The 18,678-nt window shown below is 41.8% G+C and overlaps 1 protein-coding gene across 1 annotated transcript in view; it reads right to left on the reverse strand.

Annotated features, from left to right (window-relative positions):
* Nucleotides 1-7,983, reverse strand: part of esamb (endothelial cell adhesion molecule b) — a 31,605-nt gene extending 23,622 nt beyond the window's left edge. Inside the window, exon 1 of the mRNA XM_064984943.1 lies at nucleotides 7,625-7,983. Within this exon, the coding sequence (XP_064841015.1) occupies nucleotides 7,625-7,670 (46 nt within the window). The 5' untranslated portion in view covers nucleotides 7,671-7,983. The remainder of the gene's footprint in view (nucleotides 1-7,624) is intronic.
* Between the last annotated feature and the right edge of the window lie 10,695 nt (nucleotides 7,984-18,678).

Genomic DNA, 18,678 nt, shown 5'->3' on the forward strand with positions numbered 1-18,678 from the left:
TGTTTTTTGTTGTTGTGTGATTCGGATTAATCCCCTCTACCACACAGAACCCCACTAATCTACTGACGGAACGCAAGAGGTGGCTAATAACAGACCTCCATTCTATGCTAGCTTGCTACCGATGGCCTGGCTAGCTGTCTAAATCGCCGTGACCCCCAACCAACCTCTCTACTCACTGGACCCTTTTGATCACTCGACTAAGCATTCCTCTCCTTAATGTCAATATGCCTTGTCCATTGCTGTTCTGGTTAGTGTTTATTGGCTTATTTCACTGTAGAGCCTCTAGTCCTGCTCACTATACCTTATCCAACCTATTAGTTCCACCACCCACACATGCAATGACATCTCCTGGTTTCAATGATGTTTCTAGAGACAATATCTCTCTTCATCACTCAATACCTAGGTTTACCTCCATTGTATTCACATCCTACCATAACTTTGTCTGTACATTATACCTTGATGCTATTTTATCGCCCCCAGAAACCTCCTTTTACTCTCTGTTCCAGACGACCAATTCTTATTGTTTTTAGCCGTACCCTTATTCTACTCCTCCTCTGTTCCTCTGGCGATGTAGAGGTGAATCCAGGCCCTGCAGTGCCTAGCTTCACTCCTATTCCCCAGGTGCCCTCTTTTGACGACTTCTGTAACCGTAATAGCCTTGGTTTCATGCATGTTAACATTAGAAGCCTCCTCCCCAAGTTTGTTCTATTCACTGCTTGAGCACACTCTGCCAACCCGGATGTTCTAGCTGTATCTGAATCCTGGCTTAGGAAGACCACCAGAAATTCTGAAATTTTAATTCCAAACTACAACATTTTCAGACAAGATAGAACTGCCAAAAGGGGGCGGTGTTGCAATCTACTGCAAAGATAGCCTGCAGAGTTCTGTCCTACTATCCAGGTCTCTACCCAAACAATTTGAACTTCTAATTTTAAAAATCCACCTCTCTAAAAACAAGTCTCTCACCGTTGCCGCCTGCTATAGACCACCCTCTGCCCCCAGCTGTGCTCTGGACACCATATGTGAACTGATTGCCCCCCATCTATCTTCAGAGCTCGTGCTGCTAGGCGACCTAAACTGGAACATGCTTAACACCCCAGCCACCCTTCAATCTAAACTTGATGCCCTCAATCTCACACAAATTATCAATGAACCTACCAGGTACCTCCCCAAAGCCTTAAACACGGGCACCCTCAGATATCATCCTAACCAACTTGCCCTCTAAATACACCTCTGCTGTCTTCAACCAAGATCTCAGCGATCACTGCCTCATGGCTTGCATCCGTAATGGGTCAGCGGTCAAACGACCTTCACTGTCAAACACTCCCTGAAACACTTCAGCGAGCAGGCCTTTCTAATCGACCTGGCCGGGGTATCCTGGAAGGATATTGATCTCATCCCGTCAGTAGAGGATGCCTGGATATAAAAAAAAGCCTTCCTAACCATCTTAAATAAACATGCCCCAATCAAGAAATTTAGAACCAGGAACAGATATAGCCCTTGGTTCTCCCCAGACCTGACTGCCCTTAAACAACACAAAAACATCCTATGGCGTTCTGCATTAACATCGAACAGCCCCCGTGATATGCAGCTGTTCAGGGAAGCTAGAAACCATTATAAACAGGCAGGTAGAAAAGCCAAGGCTAGCTTTTTCAAGCAGAAATTTGCTTCCTGCAACACTAACTCAAAAAAGTTCTGGGACACTGTAAAGTCCATGGAGAATAAGAACACCTCCTCCCAGCTGCCCACTGCACTGAAGATAGGAAACACTGTCACCACTGATAAATCCACCATAATTGTGAATTTCAATAAGCATTTTTCTACGGCTGGCCATCATTCCACCTGGCTACTCCTACCCCGGTCAACAGCACTGCACCCCCCACAGCACCTCGCCCAAGCCTTCCCCATTTCTCCTTCTCCCAAATCCGTTCAGCTGATGTTCTGAAAGAGCTGCAAAATCTGGACCCCTACAAATCAGCCGGGCTAGACAATCTGGACCCTTTCTTTCTAAAATTATCTGCCGAAATTGTTGCCACCCCTATTACTAGCCTGTTCAACCTCTCGTGTCGTCTGAGATTCCCAAAGATTGGAATGCAGCTGCGGCCATCCCCCTCTTCAAAGGGGGGGACACTCTTGACCCAAACTGCTACAGACCTATATCTATCCTACCATGCCTTTCTAAGGTCTTCGAAATCCAAGTCAACAAACAGACCATTTCGAATCTCACCATACCTTCTCTGCTATGCAATCTGGTTTCAGAGCTGGTCATGGGTGCACCTCAGCCACGCTCAAGGTCCTAAACGATATCTTAGCCGCCATCGATAAGAAACATTACTGTGCAGCAGTGTTCATTGATCTGGCCAAGGCTTTCGACTCTGTCAATCACCACATCCTCATCGGCAGACTCGACAGCCTTGGTTTCTTAAATGATTGCCTCGCCTGGTTCACCAACTACTTCTCTGATAGAGTTCAGTGTGTCAAATCGGAGAGTCTGCTGTCCGGACCTCTGGCAGTCTCAATGGGGGTGCCACAGGGTTCAATTCTTGGACCGACTCTCTTCCCTGTATACATCAATGAGGTCGCTCTTGCTGCTGGTGAGTCTCTGATCCACCTCTACGCAGACGACACCATTCTGTATACTTCTGGTCCTTCTTTGGACACTGTGTTAACAACCCTCCAGGCAAGCTTCAATGCCATACAACTCTCCTTCCGTGGCCTCCAATTGCTCTTAAATACAAGTAAAACTAAATGCATGCTCTTCAACCGATCGCTACCCGCACCTACCCGCCTGTCCAACATCACTAGTCTGGACGGCTCGGACTCGGAATATGTGGACAACTACAAATACTTAGGTGTCTGGTTAGACTGTAAACTCTCCTTCCAGACCCATATCAAACATCTCCAATCCAAAGTTAAATATAGAATTGGCTTCCTATTTCGCAAAAAAGCATCCTTCACTCATGCTGCCAAACATACCCTTGTAAAACTGACCATCCTACCAATCCTCGACTTTGGCGATGTCATTTACAAAATAGCCTCCAATACCCTACTCAACAAATTGGATGCAGTCTATCACAGTGCAATCCGTTTTGTCACCAAAGCCCCATATACTCCCCACCATTGCGACCTGTACGCTCTCGTTGGCTGGCCCTCGCTTCATACTCGTCGCCAAACCCACTGGCTCCATGTCACCTACAAGACCCTGCTAGGTAAAGTCCCCCCTTATCTCAGCTCGCTGGTCACCATAGCATATCCCACCTGTAGCACACGCTCCAGCAGGTATATCTCTCTAGTCACCCCCAAAACCAATTCTTTCTTTGGCCGCCTCTCCTTCCAGTTCTCTGCTGCCAATGACTGGAACGAATTACAAAAAGCTCTGAAACTGGAAACACTTTTCTCCCTCACTAGCTTTAAGCACCAACTGTCAGAGCAGCTCACAGATTACTGCACCTGTACATAGACCACCTATAATTTAGCCTAAACAACTACCTCTTTCCCTACTGTATTTAATTGATTTATTTTGCTCCTTTGCACCCCATTATTTTTATTTCTACTTTGCACATTCTTCCATTGCAAATCTACCATTCCAGTGTTTTACTTGCTATATTGTATTTACTTTGCCAACATGGCCTTTTTTTGCCTTTACCTCCCTTATCTCACCTCATTTGCTCACATCGTATATAGACTTGTTTCTACTGTATTATTGACTGTATATTTGTTTTACTCCATGTGTAACTCTGTGTCGTTGTATGTGTCGAACTGCTTTGCTTTGCCCATTCTTCAAGGCAAAACTGCTCCAGCTCCTTGAAGTTGGATGGGTTCCACTGGTTTATTGCAATCTTTAAGTCATACCACAGATTCTCAATTTGATTGAGGTCTGGGCATTGACTAGGCCATTCCAATATATTTAAATGTTTCCCCTTATACCACTCAATTGTTGCTTTAGCAGAATGCTTAGGGTCATTGTCCTGCTGGAAGGTGATCCTCTGTCCCAGTCTCAAATCTCTGGAAGACTTAAACCAGTTTCCCCTCAAGGATTTCCCTGTATTTAGCACCATCCAGCATTCCATCAATTCGGACCAGTTTCCTAGTCCCTGCTGATGAAAAACATCCCCACAGCATGATGCTGCCACCACTATGCTTCACTGGGATGTGTTCTCGGGGTGATGAGAGGTGTTGGGTTTGCGCCAGACATAGCGTTTTCCTTGATGGCCTAAAAGCTCAATTTTAGTCTCATCTGACCAGAGTACATTCTTCCATATGTTTGGGGAGTCACCCACATGCCATTTTGCGAACAAGCAATGGCTTTTTTCTTGCCACTTCTGTACAGCCCAGCTCTGTGGAGTGTACGACTTAAATTGGTCCTATGGACAGATACTCCAATCTCTGCTGTGGAGTTTTTCAGCTCCTTCAGGGTTGTCTTTGGTCTCTTTGTTGCCTCTGATTAATGCCCTCTTTGCCTGGTCCGTGATTTTTGGTGGGTGGCCCTCTTGGCAGGTTTGTTGTGGTGCCATATTCTTTCCATTTTTTAATAATGGATTTAATGGTGGGATGTCTGTGGGATGTTCAAAGTTTCTGATATTTGTTTATAACCCAACCCTGATCTGTACTTCTCCACAACTTTGTCCCTGACCTCTTTGGAGAACTCCTTGGTCTTCGTTGTGCTGCTAACTTGGTGGTGCCCCTTGGTTAGTGGTGTTGCAGACTCTGGGGCTTTTCAGAACCGGTGTATATATACTGAGATCAGGTGGACTTTATTTAAGTGTCACGTGTGCAATCTAACTAATTATGTGACTTCTAAAGGTAATTGGTTGCACCAGATCTTATTTAGGGTCTTCATAGCAAAGGGGGTGAATACATATTCACCCACCACTTTCCAGTTTTTTATTTTTCCAAATTTTTTGAAACTATTTTTTTTCTTCATTTCACTTCACCAATTTGGACTAATTTGTGTATGTCCATTACATGATATCCAAATAAAAATACATTTAAATTACAGGTTGCAATACAACAAAATAGGAAAAACACCAAGGGGGTGAATACTATTGCAAGGTGCTGTACATAAGCAGCATGAGTGAGAGATGCCTCGGAACACGCAGCACCGAGGGAGAAGGGTACAATGCAGCATTCCAGGCCAAGGGCAGTACGGCCACTGGCCGCAGAAGGCATGGATGTTTTTAGGGTGCATTACGGCCACAAAGGGGATGCTGCAGCGAAATTCGAGGCATTGCCAAGTGCTTGTCAAATTGTTAATGAAGGCTGGTGTGTACAGCACATAAAAAACAAAGCAGAGCTCATGCCTTTCAAGCATACTTTTTCAAATCACTATTATTCGCATCATGCAGCCTTACAATGTATTAAAAATCTAAACATATAGCCCAAAGTTATTAGAACAACTAAAGTTACATTAGTAACTCTAAATTAAGCATATAAGTACCTATTTCTTTGTTAACCACTCGACACAGAATAGCCGCATGTGCGCACTCCCTAAAATCACTTGGAGAAAATATCCTTTCTATTTTATTCAGCTTTGTTCAATTGTATTCTTCATACTATAAAATAATGCACCGGAATTCTAAGCAAATCTCATCTGCTAAATGAACTAGTGTAGCCCAAAGCCATTTGTCATAGCCAGATCAGGACAACTCAAGAGTATGCTATTATGTTCTTCTAAAATAGACTACATGTTATTCATATCATGCTTCTTTAAACCGGTCTGAAATAAATAATTTATTTATTGTGAAGGTATAGGCTATATTACATGGATTTATTAGACTTTTTAAAATGTAGATGTTCCAAAGGTCTGCATCAGTGGCTTGTTGGCTATGTGTGAAAGCCAGGAGATACTAAATGTGTTTATGTTAATAAACAGTGAATTACCGTGAGATCGATAGTTATTTGGTTGACAATAACTGGCTGACGAAATTGTGACCGCCACAGCCCTAGGTAAAGGCGATTTAGTTGTGAAGCTTCCGCCATATTGCTTCCACAGATCTGCCAACATTGAACTGTTTTAAGCAGTGAACAAAACTATTCCAATCTTGTCAGTTCAGTTAAATATTCAAGTATGACATCACTTGTCATTAGGGCTGTGACGGTCATGGAATTGTGGATGACGGTTTTTGCTCAGCCAAATAACCAGTCACCATAATAACCATTAAGATGCACATTTTCTCCTCTCCTCCTGACTGCTGATGCTACTGTTGTAGGGAGGGGGGGGGGGGGGTTCGCCTAGATCACAGATGACTCGTTTGCTACAACACCATGCTTGTTTTCAGCAAGGAGCAACAGTTTCACCACATTGTAGAGTCCATGTTATAGCAGAAATGGACTCATCCACACAAATGCCTGGCTGTCCCGTCTCCGGTCAGCTGTTCGTTCCACAATAAAAACTTATTTCACTTTCATTCTGGTCTTCATCCATAACCGTTGGTGACACGGTAATTATGCCAGCCCTACTTGTCATAGGGTGCTTCACATAAATGACCGAGCCTTGAAGCCAATGAAAGTCAACCTACAGTAAGAGTTCAGGAGCAAAAATCACATTTAGGTCTTCCTTGACATCATCTTGATATCTGTATAGCCCTCTCTTGCAATCTGTTTTTATTCAGCTATCATAATTTAACACTGCTACTGGTAATCCCCCTAACACTACAAATACTGGCCAGACGTAAACCTACAAAGCCCAGATGAGATCAATTGAAGGGGAAGACGGAGCACATTAAATATAAAAAAATAAGATCAAAAGCAGAATAATTACAGTGCCTTGATTAATAGTGGATAAAATTCTGTCATCCCCACAGCTGTTTGAGAGGGCTTTTACGTAATCTGGGCAACATTCAGCTGGACTCGGGTCCACAGAGACCAAAATGGAGGTCACAGATCTCACAAATCAATAATTTACCCACATTTGGGATGTTGTACACGGTTACCAAGTTCTGTTTGTTCCTATGTGTAGTCAGACAACCCTGAATTGTTTGCTGTAAACTTGAACTGTAACATAGTTATATTGATGACATAGCCTACAGGACCGCAAACAAAATGACACATTTCAGATAAAATAAATAAATAAAATACATTCATAAGCTTACCTCAAACATTTGAATCATTTGGGATATCAAAAAAATACATAAGATAGTCAAACATTTGTGTTGATTGAAATTTCTAAAGAGACATACACTAATGTCAAGCATTAGAAATGATTGAAATATCTGGATATGCATAAAATAATCTCAAGCATTTAGTTGATTGAACTGTTGGGGAACTGCTCACTAGATCCCATTTAACGACCAGGTCGAGCCCATATCTCCTACTAGGAAATATCAAGACTATATGCCAATAAATAAATTGTATAACTACACTCAGGATAATCATGAAGACATAAGGCAGAGCAATAAAACCTAAAGTATCATCCAGCAGCCTACAACCAAAGCATTCAAAAGAGGTAGAGGAAGAGCAGATGATCAAATACAAGTGGAGTGAAATAGAGGAGCATGGAGAGTTGGAATGAGAAAGATTGGATGATGAGAATTGAATGAATGGAATGAGAGTGAAATGAGAGATAAGAGAAGGAGAAAAAGAGGAGAGATTGAACTAGACTATGGTGGTGGGCAGGCTCACTCACAAGGTGCTGGCCAGTCCCCTGAGATGGTCAGCTGAAGATGGATCATCTGATCCGAGCAATCTGAGTCCTCTCGATCCGCCAGCTTGGAGCTAGGTCCCACACACACACAGAATAACCCCCTCCACACACGGACAGACAACCCCCTCAGCGTGACGTGACGAGGGTCTCAAATCCCTAGTCCACAAAAACAATAACCCTATAAGAAGAGGGTCTTAACCCCCAGTCCCCATAAACGCAAACATACGTTCAGCAAGAGGGACAAGTCCGCACACACACACATACATCTAGCTAGGCTAGGGCTGCTCAACAGCTACAGTGTGACTGCACCCCGGTTATTTTCTTTCTGGAATTAAAGTGTATTCAGCTGGGCAAATTAGAGAGAGTGACACAGAGAGAGAGCGCAAGAGCGATAAAGAGGGAGGGGGGGGGGCGCAACTGGGCATCGGTCTGACGTAAGTGCTGGCATCTTGTTCTGGGCTTATAGTTGCAGTGACTTATTTCCCCTGGTATAATGTGACCCCATTGCTATGGTGGCCCTTGTTTAATTTATGCCGTGAAGCACCTATTGACTAATCCCTAAACAATCCCTGGCTCAATAATTCAAACCCGACTCTGACTCTTGCTTCACGTGACCCAAGTTCAACAGCTCAGCTGGACACAGAGATGAGGTAGGCTAACACATGGTCACTCTTACGCCAATGAAAGTCCCAACTTGCCATAACAGTCATCAAAGCTGATGCTGTCAGACTGACTGAAGTAAGTGGATGACCCATGAGTTTAATAGCATCATCATTGTATCAGCCATTGTGTTATTCCACAAAATAATAGACCCTGGATTGTTTTTTTCTGATTTGACGTGACTCTCTAATCCTGTTAGGGATAAAAACACGTTTTTCTGCTTGAGATGGGGGCATTATCTTTACTGAGAAATGATGTGTGTTCTAAAAGAGCAGTGCTACACTCTTAGATAAAAAGGTGCAATCTATAACATAAAAGGGTTCTTCGCCTGTCCCAATACTCTCAAAGTTAGGGGTTCAACAAGGGTTCTTCTAAGATCCTCAAAGTTCTTTGGCACAAAAAATGCACCCAAAAGGTACTTCCAAGAACCCCATAGGAGGTGGGGTTCATCAAGGAACCTCCTTAGGTTCCTGCAAGAACCTCCAAGAACTACCTGCCCAACTGAAAAATTGAGATTTGAATTTGCGAAAACAGCAGGTGCAGGTACTTAACAGAACATTTTTAAGATCTCCTCAATTTAAGGTAAGGTTTCTACCTTGTATGATCTAAATTGATATTGTTTTATGATGACACCCTCTATCTTTCATATTTGTGCAAATGGCTGCGTTGTTTGGCACGTCCTCCCTTTTAAAATTCTTTCTAAAACAGAAAATGGACATAATGCAACGGATGTCAATCAACAAAGTGGTAAGAATATGTTGACGGCTATAGCTGCATTGGGTGCAGATGACTGAACTTCCTACTTATTTCTGCATGTATACTGATGAGGAGGCGCCCAAAAAGGTATGTACAATTGGTATTGGTTTGTCGCATGTTATGTAGATTACATGTGGGCTATCACATTTTTATTAATGGTTTCTCTCAGTGGTGGAAAAGTACTCAATTTTCATACTTGAGTAAAAGTTTTAAAAAACTTAAAAGAAAAATGAAAAAGTGAGTCACCCAGTAAAATACTACTTGAGTAAAAGTCAAAAAATATTCTGTTTTAAAATGTACTTAAGTATCAAAAGTAAAAGTATAAATAATTTCACATTCCTTATATTAAGCAAACAACATGATTTTCTAGTTTTAAAATTGTTTAATTTACTGATACCCAGGGGCACAGTTCAACACTCAGACATAATTTACAAACAAAGCATGTGTGTTCAGTGAGTCTGCCAGTAGAGGCAGTAGGGATGACCAGGGATGCGCTCTTGATAAATGTGTGAATTAGACAATTTTCCTGTCCTGCTAAGCATTCAAAATGTAACTTTTGGATGTCAGGGAAAATGTAATGAGTAAAAAGTAAATTATTTTCTTTAGGAATGTAGTGGAGTGAAAAAGGAAACCGCACACTGCTTTTGATAGTATCACTGACCTGCAAAATGTTTGCTCAGATGTGCGAGTGCCTTAGGAATTTGGAATGTAGTGGAGTAAAAGTGTCAAAAATATTAATAGGAAAGTACAGATACCTCAAAACTACTTAAGTAGTATTTTTACTTAAGTACTTTATACCACTGGTTTCTCTAAAACTTTATAGGACTCAGTCACAGCAGCCATCTTCCTCATCCCTGACCTCTTCAATGAAGATCCCAGAGGTCTCTACATTATGGACAAGGTGCGTGTATGATAACGGTTGTCAAAAGTGAACAGTGGTTTCATTCACATTTACCACAAAAACCATTGCATGAATACTGTCGTGTGCACGTTTTGTTAATCATCTGTATAATTATTATTTTTGTATTCCTAGAATTCACCCTCCCTACATGGCTGATTAATATAACTGGAAACCTGTTCGATCACCATGCACTACAAAATCACTCTGGCTATGGATGCGAAGGATATCAACACATTAACACGCCAGAAAATATACCGATTGAACTGCTGGGAGTTTACCTCATCTCGATTTTTGACTTCTGCTTTGCCACTAAAATCATAAAAAACACTGACAACTAAAATATAGTGTTATTGTTATGCTGATTAATAATTGAGGGGGGGGGGGGGTGTATTTTTTTGAACCCCATAAGTTTATTCGAGCAACCATTAAAGGGGGTTCTTTGAAGAACATAAGAGGTTCCCCCAGTTTTAATTTGAAGAATCCTTTATTTTTAGAGTGTAGGAGAACCATTGTTGGTTTCAGGTAGAACCCTTTTGCTATCTATGTAAAACCATTTTCACAGAGGACTCTACATGGAACCCTATGGGAAAATAGATGTAAGATGTGATTGGATTAGGATGGATTGCATGTATTTAGAGTGATACTTTATGACCATGAATTTTTATCATAGTTGTATAGAATTGTTCCCATAGGTATGCAAACTATCTGCAGCTAAATCTAAGCCCTCCAGACTTTGTGGATAATAATACAGTGTATTCTAATGCGAATGAGCATTGGACTGTGTTGTAGATTAGAATTATAAATGGGAATGGTTATTTTAAATGATACACTCCGCCTTAATGCAGGATAATGCTATATATTCCTGTGACTATTCTTGCGCTTCTTCTTGGACTAGGTTTATCCCCAGAACTGTGTCATTCAATTGCTTATTAAATGAAGGAAAATCTTCCCTAATCCCTGGCTCGGTCTCCACTCTCCATCTGGGTTGTGTTTTGCTGCAGAGAGATGAGACACACTGGAAGGTGTATCATCATGAATCTACATCCATCAACCGATAAACCCTTGAAAAGCTGCCACTGTAAAACACAATGTAGGTGGGGCATCACTGTCAACTGGCATGTTTAATAACTACCATGGTTTTATACTGTATTTAGATATTTATTTTTTTGTAAAGATGCGTCCTGCCTAGAAATACAACTAGACTCATCTATTCCCCAAAAAATGTATGACAGACAGGCATTAGTATAGTGGGCCCTTTAGTCATATTAAAAAAAAAAGGTCAAATGTAGGATTCTAAAATCTGTGGAAAAAATCTCAGCAAATACTGTCATGGTCATGCAGAGCTGGTTGCCTGATCCATCAGGCTGGTCGAACGCAAACAAGAGACCGCTGAGAATGTCTCAGTTACCATGAGCAGCCAAGAGGGGGCAGCAAATCTTTATAAGAATCACCAACTAAACAACAGACGAGAATCACATGGATGTGGTGGATTAATTTGATATCAATGGCCAATGTTTTGTAGCCTGGTAACACATACTGAATTTAATTCCACTGCTCTATATATCGCTAGACTGCCACCATAGAAGTCCTTTCCTGCTGACGTCTAAGTGAGGAGCGTTGTACAAAACAAGTCATCAGCGATTGGATCGTCTCTAACCAATCAGAGTATCAAAGCCAATGACTACATCCTAAAAGCAGCTCTACCCACGTGTGTTCAGGCTCTGGCCCAACCCATCGGTTTCAATCAATCAAAACGGTTTCAATGTGTTCGCATTCGAGGAGTCGTCCGGGAGGAGATCAAATCCAGACTCACCGTGGAGGAGAAACGTTAGTGGGTGTGACGTTTGCCCGGAGCGATGTGGATGGGTAGCCAGGCAAAATGTTTAGCGCCTCCATTTTTATATTATCAATAATCTATAATAATCCATGATAGTAATTACATTTTATCCAAGCAAGCATGTTAGAAATATAGGCTTAACTTCTGAAATCCACAACGAAAAACAACAAACCAATATTCCCTACGTTTTGAACACCATCAGTACAACATATTTTTTATTCAACCTTTATTGAACTAGGCAAGTCAGTTAAGAACAAATTCTTATTTACAATGATGGCCTACCCCGGCCGACGCTGGGCCAATTGTGCGCCGCCTTAAGGGACTCCCAATCACGGCCGGATGTGATACAGCTTGGATGCTCCTTCAAAAATAAAAATTGCCTGTAAAACAATGAAATGATTCCAGTACTTTGCTGAAACACACAACCATGCCCACCCTCCAACATCGGCGAGACTAGGCGAGACTGACTAACAGCACAATGAGTGGCAAGGTGGCTACAGTTTATAAATGGGCCGTGGCCGATGTAACATTTCAGACTGAGTGGCATTCAATGATGGGAAAATATGAGGCTTTATTACGAAACGTGTCCTGACATTCCACAGTCCAAAGCTAAAACTGTGTAAAAATAGGATTAACATAAAGTGAGAGTACAGGAGGTTGGTGACACCTTAATTGGGGAGGACAGGCTCATGGTAATGGCTGGACCAGAATTAGTGGAATGGTATCAAATGCATCTAACACATGAGCTGTGTTAGAATAACCATACTAACATACTGTATTCTACATACTTAGTATATACTTTTAGTATATTTTAGTATACTGTAAAAGAACGGTATCATTTCAGTTGAGCGTACTAGCGCTTCGCCTGTATACCGGAAGTTGATGCTGTTGCAATACAACCTCTTGCTAGCTTGTTAGCATAACAAATGACTAGCTAGACATTTTATGATTTCGAGTGTGTTCGTAAATTTCACTCTCGTGGCGCACACTGGACGCTCAGGCTGAGGAGTAGGGTTGATCCGAGCGTTCTGACCTCACAAAGGTAGTCAAACACCCAAGCCAACAGGGTAACATCGGCTAGCTACTTCCAGACACAAATGAGAACACCTTACTCTTACTATTTCACTCACCCTAGCAGAGCTGGTTGGGCTGTTTATGTTATCCAGAGCGTTGGAGACTGTACTGTAACTGTGCTGCTGGCAACAATTTAATCAAGCTTTTTTTGCTGACGTTCACTGACACCGGCCATATTCAACAGGTGGTGAGCGTTCATAAATTCATAAGTTATTCTGCACTCTGGCACACTCAGACGAGAGTGTTCGGAAATCGGAGTAGATAGCCAGATGTATTAGTAGCCAACTAACATTATGTAACTAGTTAATATACCAGCGGTACATACTGCTGTAATGCTCAACATTTTCTTCACATGTTGTAAAACCACACCCATTTCTGAAGAATAGCATTATGGGCCCTAAAAGTATAGAAATAGTGTCCACTGAGTGTATACTTCGTATTTTGGAGAATTTAGTACGACATCCGGGAACTTATGGCATACTAAATATATCCATACTATGACCAATAAGCATACTACATACTCAATTTATGTCACAAATAGTATGGTTAGTACCGTTAGTATGAGTATTCAAACACAGCTATGGTTTCCATGTGTTTGATGCCATTCCATTCGCTCCGTTCCAGCCATTATTATGAGCCGTTCTCCCCTCAGCCGCCTCCACTGATTGAGAGGTATATGGTGGGTGAGTTGGGTTCTGGATGGTGGGAGGCAGTTAGTGATGTAGGACAATAATATAGCCTTCTTTGTGGAAGACTGTGTGCATATACTGTACGTGTCTGACCCCCGGGGCTTCAAACAGATGGTTCTTAAATAATAAATATTTGAAGGAGGCTCCTTTAAATTGGATTACATTAGCGTAAATCTCTGCAGCTATTTTAAACCATTTTGAGTATGCTATCTCATCAAAGGCGCTTTAATCCCTTTAAAGTTTTGATTGTGTTCAAATTGATTCTGCATGCACACATGGGCTCTAACTCCCACAACCTCTCTCTTCCTCCGGCTCTCTCAAATACCACTAAATCACATTATTCATTTATCAATGGAAAAACACCTTAAGGAAAAGCACTTCAGGGAGAAAGAAATATTTCACCAGCAAAGCTGATTTTAGATTCTTGCCTGTGAGAGATAAAATCAAAATAGTTCAGGTCCCTTCTAAGGAGAGGTTGGATACAGGTAGGTTTTAGGAGAGGAAAAGGTCATGGAATACAGCATTACAGGGACGTCACCAGGACCAGGCTTTAGGGTCAGCCCTGAATCATTTGCCCTGCTGCGACGGTTTAAAATAAATGAAGTCAACTGAATGCGCCACCTAGTTCATGGTTAGTGGTCACGGCAAATAGAGCAATACAGATCTTCTACACACACACATACACTCACACACACAAACTATTCCCTGATATTTTCCTGAACTTGCCAATACATTTCTGATGCATTTCATTCACATAGCATTGCATAGACTCCCATACAGCAAGACATATAAAAGGTGTGAAAAACATAGAAAGCAACTTTTTGTTGGAGTGGGTATCATATATCAATGTGTTCATAGGAATGGGGAGAATAAGATAAGACTATTAAAACCTTCGCCACCCCAAAGTGGACACATTTTTCTGCTGGCCCATGTGGTGAGCTGCATGATTGATGTTGAAATATGGCTTCAGAGACTATGAAGCTATGAAACCACATTGGGCTATTCTATGTAGAGGGAAGAACAGCCCTTTTAAACACTATACAGGACTGAAAGAGGACCATACTCCAAATCTCCTAACTGCCTGTGGCACTAGGACACAGTCTTCCTCCCTATATCAAAATCTGTGCCAGACTTACTATCCCCACACACACAGAGATACAGGAAGATGGATTGGACTTGAATAATGCATTGTGGCTAATCCCAATAAGAGAGATGGAAATCACTGTGAAGGAAACAAGCTTCCCCTTGATCACCGTGATGACCATTAGCTCATGACCGTTACAAATCAAATCAAATGTTATGTCATATGTGCAGAATACAACCAGTGTAGGTAGACAAAGTGAAATGCTTACTTACAAGCCCTTAACTTTTAGAAGCAGTTGGTTAAGAAAAAAAAAAGGGGGAAAAAAGTTACATAATTAAACAGCAGCAAAAAAATAACAATAGCGAGGCAATATACAGGGGGCACCGGTTAGTCGAGGTGATTGGGGTAATGTACAGTTGAAGTCGGAAGTTTACATACACCTTAGCTAAATACATTTAAACTCAGTGTTTTACAATTCTTGACAATTAATCCAAGTAAAAATTCCCTGTCTTCGGTCAGTTAGAATCACCACTTTATTTTAAGAATGTGAAATGTCATAATAATAGTAGCGAGAAGGATTTATTTCACCTTTTATTTATTTTATCACATTCCCAGTGGGTTAGAAGTTTACATACACTCAATGAGTATTTGGTGCCTTTAATTTGTTTAACTTGGGACAAACATTTCAGATAGCCTTCCACAAGCTTCCCACAATAAGTAGGGTGAATTTTGGCCCATTCCTCCTGACAGAGCTGGTGTAACTGAGTCAGGTTTGTAGGCCTCCTTGCTCGCATATGATTTTTTCAGGTACTGCCCACAAATTTTCTATAGGATTGAGGTCAGGGCCTTGTGATGGCCACTCCAATAACTTGACTTTGTTGTCCTTAAGACATTTTGCCACAACTTTGGAAGTATGCTTGGGGTCATTTTCCATGGGGGTAGAAGCTGTTAAAGAGCCTTTTGGACCTAGACTTGCGCTCCGGTACAGCTTGCTGTGCGGTAGCAGAGAGAACAGTCTATGACTGGGGTGGCTGGAGTCTTTGGCAATTTTTAGGGCCTTCCTCTGTCACTGCCTGGTATAGAGATCCTGGATGGCAGGAAGCTTGGCCCCAGTGAGGTACTGGGCCATGCGCACTACCCTCTGTAGTGCCTTGCGGTCGGAGGCCGAGCAGTTGCCATACCAGGCAGTGATGCAACCAGTCAGGATACATCTTAAACCTCTTGAAACTCCCCATCCCGGATCCGGGATTGTGACTAAGCCTCAGGCTCATTAGCATAACGCAACGTTAACGATTTCTGAAAATCGCAAATAAAATTAAAATAATGCGTTTGCTCTCAAGCTTAGCCTTTTCTTAACAACACTGTCATCTCAGATTTTCAAAATATGCTTTTGAACCATAGAAATTGACTAATTTGTGTAAGAGTATGCAAAGCTAGCATAGCATTTTGTGTAGCATGTAGCACGCAACATTTTCACAAAAGCCAGATAACCAAATAAATAAAATCATTTACCTTTGAAGAGCTTCTGATGTTTTCAATGAGGAGACTCCCAGCCACATACCAAATGCGCAGTGTTTCCTGAAAGCATCTGTGTGTAGGAGAAATCGTTCCGTTTTCTACATTGCGCCTGGCTACCGAAACGAACCGAAAATGCAGTCACCTACAACGTGAAACCTTTTCCGGATTAACTACATAATATCGACCGAAACATGGCAAACGTTGTTTGGAATCAATCCTCAAGGTGTTTTTTCACTTTTCACATATCTCTTCATTGACATGCAGTTCATGGAAGCTTGCTTCTCTCTCTGTGCCCCATGGAAAAATACTGGCAGGTGACTTTTGCGCACCAATTTCGGCGCAGGACACCGGGCGGACACGTGGTAAATGTGGTCTCTTATGGTCAATCTTCCAACGATCTGCCTACAAATACGTCACAATGCTGCAGACACCTTGGAGAAACGACAGAAAGGGCAGACTCATTCCTCTTGCGTTCACAGCCATATAAGGAGATCATGAAAGACAGAGCCTCAAAAATCCTTGTCATTTCCTGGATGCCAAGTCATCTTGGTTTTGCCTGAAGCTCACGTTAAAGGGCACGCACAGAGAAGATATTTGTATTTCTGGACACGTCAGAGTGTTTTCTTTCGAACAGTAGCAATTATATGCATAGTCGAGCATCTTTTTGTGACAAAATATCTTGTTTAAAACGGGAACGTTTTTCTTCCAAAAATGAAATAGCGCCACCATAAGTGTAAGAGGTTAACTGCCTGTTCAGGGGCAGAACGACAGATTTGTACCTTGTCAGCTCGGGGGTTTAAACTTGCAACCTTCCGGTTACTAGTCCAACGCTCTAACCACTAGGCTACAACTCCCCGGGGTGCCCAATGGGGCAGCCCCACGCACCTCTGTGATTCAGAGGACAATGTATGCAATTGATAATAAAAAATACATTAATATTAATCCTTTAACGTATGTAAGTAAAAACAAAAACATGTGCAGCTGTTTAACACAATATCTCCGAAGGAGATATTTATAAGTCATTCATGTGTGTGTAGGGGGGAGATAATTGGGAGGGCACGTTGTGGGCCTTTAATCTCCATGGTCTGTCATGTGTTTCCCTGTGAGAGGGCCGCAATGCTGGCAGGATGACTAGTGACAGAGAGAGTCAGTGCTGGCTGGAGTAGTCTGTCTCTCCCTCGCCACTTCTCTACCTAAGTGCCTATCACACCATGGAGCATGGTACAGCTTAATGCAGCCCTGTAATTAGAAGCTGTGTGATCTGATTTCAGATTTCAGCTGATCTCTTATCTGAGAGGAATTACAGGGCCCATCATGCAATACTCAAAATTATTATTTAACATGTCCTCACCTGGGATTTGAACACAAACTCCTGGCTCACAGTAGAGGTTGACCGATTAATCGGAACGGCCAATTAAGTAGGGCCGATTTCAAGTTTTCATAACAATCGGAAAATCTGTATTTTTGGACACCGATTTGGCATTTAATTTTGTTTTTTACACCTTTATTTAATCTTTATTTAACTAGGCAAGTCAGTTAAGAACATATTCTTATTTTCAATGATGGCCTTGTCAGCTAGGGGGATTCAATCTTGCAACCTTACAGTTAACTAGTCCAACGCACTAACCACCTGCCTCTCATTGCACTCCACGAGGAGACTGCCTGTTACGAATGCAGTAAGCCAAGTCAAGTTGCTAGCTAGTATTAAACTTATAAAAAAACAATCAATCATAATCACTAGTTAACTACACATGGTTGATGATATTACTAGTTTATCTAGCGTGTCCTGCGTTACATATAATCGATGCGGTGCGTATCGTTGCTCCAATGTGTACCTAACCATGAACATCAATGCCTTTCTTAAAATCAATACACAGAAGTACATATTTTAAAACCTGCATATTTAGCTAAAAGAAATCCAGGTTAGCAGGCAATATTAACCAGGTGAAATTGTGTCACTTCTCTTGCGTTCATTGCACGCAGTCAGTGTATATGCAACAGTTTGGGCTGCCTAATTTGCCAGAATTTTACGTAATTATGACATAACATTGAAGGTTGTGCAATGGAACAGGAATATTTAGACTAATGATGCCACCCCTTAGATAAAATACAGAACGGTTCCGTATTTCACTGAAAGAATAAACGTGTTGTTTTCGAGATGATAGTTTCCGGATTCTACCATATTAATTACCTAAGGCTCGTAATTTCTGTGTGTTATTATGTTACAACTAAGTCTATGATTTGATAGAGCAGTCCGACTGAGCGGTGGTAGGCAGCAGCAGGCTCGTAAGCATTCATTCAAACACTTTCGTGCGTTTTGCCAGCAGCTCTTCGTGCGTCAAGCATTGCACTGTTTATGACTTCAAACCTATCAACTCTCGAGATGAGGCTGGTGTAACCGATGTGAAATGGCGAGCTAGTTAGCGAGGTGTGCGCTAATAGCGTTTCAAACGTCACTCGCTCTGAGACTTGTAGTTGTTCCCCTTGCTCTGCATGGGTAACGCTGCTTCGAGGGTG

The sequence above is a fragment of the Oncorhynchus masou genome, chromosome 13 (genome assembly GCF_036934945.1).
Source record: "Oncorhynchus masou masou isolate Uvic2021 chromosome 13, UVic_Omas_1.1, whole genome shotgun sequence".
NCBI classification, from domain to species: Eukaryota; Metazoa; Chordata; class Actinopteri; order Salmoniformes; family Salmonidae; genus Oncorhynchus; species Oncorhynchus masou.